Source organism: Andrographis paniculata, unplaced genomic scaffold (assembly GCF_009805555.1).
Source record: "Andrographis paniculata isolate CXL003 unplaced genomic scaffold, ASM980555v1 Contig56END, whole genome shotgun sequence".
Taxonomy (NCBI): domain Eukaryota; kingdom Viridiplantae; phylum Streptophyta; class Magnoliopsida; order Lamiales; family Acanthaceae; genus Andrographis; species Andrographis paniculata.
The window spans coordinates 1,749,902-1,759,076 of NW_026137591.1; the positions used below are offsets into that span (position 1 = coordinate 1,749,902).

Genomic DNA, 9,175 nt, shown 5'->3' on the forward strand with positions numbered 1-9,175 from the left:
TATATCGGGTATAATATAAATTCATAATCAAATCATACAAAAACTTTATTAATTAAATTTAATATAAATTTATATTATTTTATTTATTATCTATCAAATCAACACACATCAAAATTCTCCAAACTCCAACTGAACATAAATACAAAAAAATATCAAAATTGAAACCAATCTCAAAATTTAAATAAAAATCAAACTCAAATTATTCCTACCCTGAGAAACACACCCTATGAAACTCCAAAAAAAAAAATCTAGGAGTAATAATTTTACAAACATAATCCTATCAAACAGAATGGATCCCGGGCAGGCCCCACTCACCCACCTACCCACCCATGTTATAAAACCCCCACTCTCGAATTCCACTTCCACCACCATCTCACCACCCATTTCCCCTACCAACAATGTCTTTCGGGTTAGCAATCGCCGCCGTCGCCGCCATCTTCGCCGCCTACAAGCTCTACCGGCGCCTCCGCTTCAAGCTGCCGCCGGGGCCGCGGCCGCTGCCGGTGGTCGGAAACCTCTACGACCTGAAGCCGGTCCTGGTCCGTTGCTTCACAGAATGGTCAAAAATCTACGGCCCGATTTTCTCAGTGTACTTCGGGTCCCACCTGAGCGTGGTGGTGAACTCGCCGGAGCTGGCGAAGGAGGTCCTGAAGGAGAAGGATCAGCAGCTGGCCAATCGGAACCGGACACGTCAGATCGCGAAGTTCAGTAAGAACGGCATGGATTTGATCTGGGCGGACTACGGACCGCACTATGTTAAGGTAAGAAAAGTTTGCACGTTGGAGCTCTTCTCGATGAAGAGGCTGGAAGGGCTTCGACCAATCAGGGAAGATGAAGTTACCGCCATGGTTGAGTCTATTTACAACGACGCCATTAAACCTGGTACGTCACCGTTTTGATTTTTGATTTACTATTTTGACCGTTCCAATCTAATTTGTCTATTCGTTTTATTTATTTTTTTTATTTCGGTATGTTCCATATAATTTATTTTTTTTAAATATATATATAATTATATATTTTAAAATATATAATTTTTTTTTTAAGTTTTAATTAAATTATTTAGTAATTTTAATCTTAATCTATAATAATTTTATTAAATAATTATTATTTTTATCAATACACCTGTTAATTCTTTACTAGTGCTAAAAGAAATATGACAATTTAGTTGGGATTAAAGAAGTATTATACTTTTCTTTTGTTCTCAAACTCCAATTTTTACAATTTAAAATATGTGGTTTTTTAAAAAATATATATATTTTTTTATAAAATATTTTATCATACGGTTATTTTAATATCAAAATTAAATTTTTTCAAACTTATAAAAAAATATATATATATCATCAGTATCGGCCGCTAAAATTAGTAGGTTTGTTTGGATACGAGACTAGAATAAAGTTGGAGTACGAAATTTATCAAAAAATTAATTAAAAAAAATAATAAGTGGAAAAGACGTAACAAAATATTATTATTTTTTAAATAAATAATAATAAAATTATAAATAAATAAAGTAATATATTATAAATATATTGATTAAAAAATTAATGTTATAATTTTGACCGAGGAGAAAGTACATTATTCCTTTGTCTCAACTCTCTATGCCACATTTGATATTATTTTAATGTAAAATTTTGGTAGGTAAAAAGTAAGATATAACTATTATAAAAATTATATTTAAAAGTTAATAAATAAAAATAAGTAGAAAAGAAAATGATACATTAATTATTATTTATTAAAATAAAAACAATAAAATTATAGATAATAAAAATTATTTATTATAAATTATGCATAAGTTTAATTAACAGAAAAAAAAAAAGAAAACAAAAAATTAATACTATAATTATTGAAATTGAGAGAGTACTCATTTGTTATTTGTCATTTACTTTATTTTTATTTTTTTTTAGTTGTCATTTATAGACCAAATATAAAGATCTAATTATACTTTAAAAAAAAAAAAAAAAACACAAACATTGACTTAAGTCTCTCTTTTTATTATTTTGTTAAAATTAATCTGTTCAATTGGTTATACTGTACTAGCTCCTAATCATTTTTTTTACTATTCTTTAAATTCTTTAAAAAAGAATTATTTAATATTTGATACTTGTATTTTTCCTGAAAAAATAAAGATATTTAAATATGTTTAAAAAATTATTTTTATAAACTAAATTATATTAATTTTTGTATAAATGATTATATTTATTTTAATATTTATAAAATAATATCATACTACTATTGAATATAAATATAAATTTTTTTAAAAAATATTTATTTGTTATAATCAAATATATATTACAATCAAACTCAAATGTAAAACCAAACATCTCACTATGTAACAATAAAATCGAACTTTCAAAATAAAAAAAAAAAAGCACATGTCCGGTAAGGGATGATCTGGTGGTATGGGGGTTGGACGTGTGACCGTAAAATTATGGGACAAACCCCCGACGCCTCAGGTCACCTGTCACATATGGTTTACCTAGTGTGACTTGTCTTTCGGGTAGCGGTTGCGTGTTCTCACGTCATTAAAAAAAAAATGCACCATAAATATGGGTTTTTGTTATACTTTTAATAAATAACCGATTATGGCGACCTCGAGTTCGATTCACTCGTCTCGATAGAAGTTTTGTCCGAGTTCGAAAATAAGATACTTGACTAAGCTCGAATAACAACTCTAGCATTCGTACGATGTTATTACATTTATACAACATTTGACATTGTCGCGATTGTGTATAGAAAACAAAGGGAAGGCTTTAGTGTTGCGAGAATACTTGGGGATGATGGCGTTCCTTCACATAACACGGTTAACATTCGGGAAGAGGTTCATGGACAACAACGGTGTCATCGACGAACAAGGCCGAGAGTTGAAGGCGATCCTAAACAATGGGATTAAGTTGGGCACCAAGAAATCGTTCGCCGAGTTCCTTCCGTGGTTGAGTTTTTTGTTCAAGGCGGACTACGACGCCTTAGCCGAGCACGATGCTCGCGCTGATAACTTCACCAAGAAAATCATGGAAGAACACACGATTGCGCGCAAGAAGACGGGGAATACCAAGAACCATTTTGTCGACGCGTTGTTGACCCTTCAAAAGCAATACGACCTTAGCGAAGACACCGTCATTGGCCTCCTCTGGGTATTTTCTGATATCTACGTACTTTTGAAAATTTTAATACTATTCATCAATAATAGTTTTTTCAAAAATATATACTCCCTCCGTCATTTAAAATTATGTCTATGTGACCATAAGTTTTGAGAAAGATATAAATATCAAAATACTTAAATTTTTAGGTTTTGTTCATAAAGAGATTTTGGAGTTTTGAAAGAAAAATTGAAAATAATTAAATTACTCCTTCTATTTCAATTCAAAATATCAATTTTATCATTTTTATTTGTTTTATTTTAAAGTAATTTTTTTTTCTATTTTAGAAAAAGTAATCATACACTAATACGAAAATACCCATAATTTTAACTTAAATTAAAAATATAATTACATATACAATAATTTTATACATAAACTCAAATGGTAAAAATGTTAAAACCTCTTTAACTAATAAAATACTATTATGGTATCTGATTAGATATTTCAAAAAATAAATTAATATTCCCTCTGTCCCTTAACACTTTATCAATTTTTCTATTTTGGTCCGTTTCATAACAAAGTATCTATTTAGTAACTGTACTTTCTGTTAACATTAAAAATACTTTTATAATTTACAATATATTACACAAATGTCATTATATTTATATCACACAATACTAATAAAGTTAATTTAGTTATTTCTACTTTATCCATACCACACCCTAATATAATACTAATATTTCTAAAACTCCGTGCAAAAAAAAATTGATGGATAGATAAGGGACGGACAAAGTATTAATGAATAGTGTAAAAAACTTCAAAATTCTTTAAAACGTCGAAAACCAGACAGGTCTTGATTTGAAATGTGTGTAGGATATGATCTCGGCGGGAATGGATACGACGACGATCACGGTGGAGTGGGCGATGGCAGAGCTCGTGAGAAACCCGCGCGTGCAACAAAAGGCGCAAGACGAGCTCGACCGCGTCGTCGGGACCGACCGGGTGATGACCGAGGCCGACATCCCGAACCTCCCGTACTTACAATCCGTGACGAAGGAATGCTTCCGGATGCACCCGCCGACGCCGCTAATGCTCCCGCACAAGGCGAACGCCGACGTAAAAATCGGGGGATACCACGTCCCGAAAGGCGCGACAGTGAGCGTCAATGTCTGGGCCCTGGCCCGCGACCCGGCCGTTTGGAAAAGCCCGCTCGAGTTCAGGCCCGAACGGTTCCTCGAGGAGGACGTGGACATGAAGGGGACCGACTACCGGCTGCTACCGTTCGGGTCGGGCAGGCGGATCTGCCCAGGCGCGCAGCTTGCGATTTTTTTGGTCACGTCGATGGTCGGGCATATGTTGCACCACTTCACGTGGGCGCCGCCCGCCGGAATTAGGCCGGAGGATATGGACATGATGGAGCAGCCGGGGACGGTTACTTACATGGGGACGCCGCTAGCGGTGGTGCCGACGCCGCGGCTACCGGCCGGGGACTTGTTCCGGCGGGTGGCCGCCGGAACTGTGTAATGTTTTTTCTTGGAATGGTGGTAAGGGTGTTACATGGCACTAAGGAATGAGGCCTTTTTTATTTTGTTATAATATTGTAATTTGGCTTTTAGATATGTGGTTTTTAGTATTTTGAAAATTATATTTCAATAAAAATATGTTTAATAGGGATATTATTTAGAAAATACTCCCTCCGTCCCAAAACTATAGTATAAGTTGGATTTGACACGGGATTTAAAAAACATTGATATTATATTGGTAGTGGGTAAAGTACGGATAAAAGACTTTTTTGCCTTTATGAATGTATTAGTGTAAAAAGTAGTGGCAATTGTGTAATAATAATGAAAATGTAAAGGTAGTTTTATAGTGGTATAATTATTTATGGAAATGAGACTATTTTTTGGGACAGACAAAAATAGTATATATGATTATTGTATTGGGACGGAGGGAGTAAGATTTTATGGCAATTACTCCGTCCGTTCCATAACTACGTATCTGTTTGCTTTTTGCACGAAGTTTTAGAAATATTAGTATTATATTGGGATGTAATAGGAATAAAGTAGAAATAACTAAAATAACCTTATTAGTATTGTGTGATATAAAGGTAATGATATTTGTATAATATATTGTAAGTTGTAAGGATATTTGTAATGTTAGGTAGATAATACTGTTACTAAAAAAAATTGATACTTTGTTATGGGACAACTAAAATGGAAAAATGGATACTTTGTTATAAGACGAGGGGAGAGAGTATATATTTTCTTGGTCCATTTTTAATGTGTTTATTTTGTTATTTGAATTTTTATATAATCACTATATGAATTTTCTTTTCTAGTAATTGTATTTTTTATTTAAATAAAAGTAATTTTACATTTTCCATAATATTAGAAAGAATGTCATTAAAACAAATGTATTTAAGAGTAAGAAAAGTATTTTACATATAAAATGTTAATATTTTAAAATTTATATAAAAAATAAATGATTGTAATATGGTTAGACCAAGAAAGTGTTAAACATTTTAAATTATATATCTTCTTTTTCTTTTTTTTTACATTTTTTGTAATTTTTATTTACATTTTTTATTTATATTACTTAAATATAATTCTCAAATTTATTTTAAATAATAAAATAATTATTTAAATTATGGGTTTGTTTTGTTTTGCAGTTTGAGTGTAAGTTACCGTTATACTACATTTTTTTTTCATTTTAATTCTTTCTCAATTGTTTAAGGCGAGACCATTTGTAATCTTTTATTTTTATTTATCGTAAATGAATAAATATATTTGTATACATTTAAAGTATATATATTTTTATAAATTTATTTATTTAATCGTGTATAAATAAATTATATTATTTAAAATTTTATTTTTTATTGGATGATGTCTAAGTTGATTTATTTTATTGATAATAGTTTTAAATAATATGTATTAAATATTATCACAAAAAATTAATAATTTAATACAAACTATCACTCCTGCAAACCAAGCCCGAAAGTGCGCACTAGGTAAACCCCCGGTCGAACTTAATACCCTGCAAACTAGGTCCGGCGGGAAAGTCACACTAGGCGATCCATGTGTGGCAGGTGACCTGAGGTGTCGGGGGTTTAAACCCATGACTTTACGGTCACAAGTCCAACCCTTACACCACCAGGCGATCCCTTACGGAACGAAAGAAAATTTGAATGTATAAGCAGTGGTGATATATTTGTAAATACATTTTTTTTTTTTGTTAAAAAATATAATTAAAAAGAGTAAGAATTGTTTGTTATAAATGTATGTTTCCTATTTGGATAATATATATATATATATAGATTTAGTGGATGAATGGAATATCTTTTTATATTATCAACTTATTTTTTCTTATTTTATATAAAAAAAAATATTCTAAACGAAAAATGTTAAAACAAACACATATTTTAAAAATTCAAATAAATTATTTTTTAATTTAACTTACAACTAAGTAATTGTCTTGTAAGAGATAATTTATCAAAAACATACTCGAATAATAACAAATACCAATAATTGTTTTTTTAAGTATATATATATTTTTAATCTAATTATGTAGTTTCCCCCAAATCCAATTTAGGTACTTTATTTTATCATTTCATTATATTATTTTGATTTACAATAATATATAATAATTTAAATTATAAATATATTATATAAAAGTTATGTAATTTTTTTTTATCTTAAATATACTACTTTTGTAACATATTTTTTTCTTTTTTTTTTTAAGTTTTTTAACTTTCGTTATTTTCTTCTTCTTCTTCCTGATTTTACTATCGTGTTAAGGATAATCAAAGAAGATAATATAGTATCAAATAAGTGGAAATGAACGACAAGTTGGTTTTACAAATAAAAAATAAAAAATTCACACACAAAAAAATCAAACTACATGATCAAATACAAAGTAAGAAATTAATACTACCTTCGTCCTATAAAATCAGCATTATTTGTTTTTTGCGTCATTTTATTTAATATTAAAAATATTTTTATAATTATATAATTTACTCTACAAATGTCATTTTATTTGTATTATAAGAGACTAATATAAGTATTTTTGTTATTTTCTCTTAATTTGTACAACGTGTTGATAGAATAATTAATATTCAAATATCAACATGTAGAAAGTCCATAGCACTTTTCTTATAGGACGGAGGTAATAATTCGAAATGTGTTGAAGTTGAAATAAAATATTCATTTCGTTCATTAGTACTATTTTAGTACGTTGAAATCAAAATTTTCTATTTTTTTTTAGTAATAGTTATTTTCAACTAAGGGGTGTATTCAATATAGATTTTGTAGGATTTTGTTGAACATTCAAAATTCGGGTGTATTCAATTAAGACTTTTAAAATCTTTTAAAATCTAGAGGTATTCAATCTAGATTTTAAAAGTCTTTTAAAATCTTAAGGTATTCAACAGTCTATGGATTTTAATGGAAAATTGTCAAAATTTTATATAAGAAAGAATCTCTCCTCATCATTAGAAATTTTGATAAATTCTTAAAATAATAATAATAATAATATTAATAATAATAATAATATTATTATTATTATTGTATATGTGATCAATAATATGATAATATTTATTACTATTATTATAATCTTTAATAAAAATGATAATTTAAAACTAATATATTAGCAAATTATTATGAATTTTTTTAAATATATGTTTTTATATTATAAATATAATTTTAAAAAATATTATTATCACAATAAATATGTATTACTGTCGTCTTTTCTTTTCAATTATCGAATATACTATATTATTATTACGATAACGGTGAATAGATATTTAAATATATATTTTTTTGTTGAACCGTTAATTTTATTTATTTTAATATTTTTTTTCAAAAATAGTAAATTATATTTTTTATTTTATTTATATACGTATTTACTTTTTATGTAAAAAGATTATATAAATAATAATAATAATAACTAATAAAGCAATATAAAACTAATTTGATATATTGAATGATAATATAATACTAAAATTATAAAATTAAAATTAATAATTTATAATATAGTAGTATTATAAATGTTACAATAGTTCTACATTATTAATACTTATATAATATTTATTAATATTAAATATTATTTTATTAATAATTATTTATTATATTTATAAAATTTGTTGTTTGATATAAATTTATATAATTAATATTTATTGAGAAAAAAATTATTTTACAATCCTACAAAATCCATATAAATCCATAAAGAATTCAATCAAATCCCTATAAATCCATCTAAATCAATTACTAAAATCCATCAAACTCAACGTAGACTCTGTGAATTTTCTAAATCCACATAAATCCATAGACTTTTTAAAATACAAAAAAAATCCATTAAAATCTCAATTGAATACACCCCCTAAATATCAAAATATCTCTATATTTTATTTTTCATATAATTTTTACTTTAATGTCAATAATAAAATAGACATTATAATACTTTATTATACATATATCTAAAACCATACTATTAATTTACCTTAATCAGCATGCAAAAATGAAATGAAAATTTTACCAGTAGATGAATGAAATAGTAAAAAATATATAAATAAAACTGATAGAACAATTTTGCCTAAATGAACTCTAAAAGTTAGTTCTGTTACAACAGGGGCGGATGCAACATTAGACAAGGTGGGTCACAATTGACCTACCAAAAAAAATAAAATAAATAATATTAATTATCACTAAAATTACAAATACATTCCTAATTATTAGTGCTATGTTTATTTCATGAATAAGTAACGATTGTAGTATTTTACAAGATCTACCAAAAGAGTTATCGACCAGTCTTGTCCTTTTTTCTTTAATGAATTTTCTTTTTTAAATAGAGAGAGATTGTAGCTACTTGCAAATTATATCATATTGAATTTTCAAAAGCTAAATTGATGATTTTTGAATTATTATTGGATAATTTCATTATTGGTGTTTAATGTAATGAGATATTTTGGAATTTGAATTTGTTTTGGGGTTTGGATTTTGAGTTGGAATTTGAATAGTAAAAAATTTGAATTTGAATAATTGTATGATGCCATATAAATAGGTATTGATCCGATGTTTTGAATGTAAAATTGATTTTTAGTATAATAT

At 27.7% G+C, this 9,175-nt stretch overlaps 1 protein-coding gene across 1 annotated transcript; it reads left to right on the forward strand.

Moving 5' to 3' along the window:
* Positions 1-349: 349 nt before the first annotated feature.
* LOC127256589 (cytochrome P450 98A3-like) lies at positions 350-4,813 on the forward strand. Its single transcript, XM_051282684.1, has 3 exons — positions 350-882; positions 2,731-3,128; positions 3,948-4,813. The coding sequence occupies exons 1-3, from the start codon at positions 399-401 to the stop codon at positions 4,596-4,598; spliced, it is 1,533 nt and encodes a 510-aa protein (XP_051138641.1). The 5' UTR covers positions 350-398; the 3' UTR covers positions 4,599-4,813.
* Positions 4,814-9,175: the final 4,362 nt, after the last annotated feature.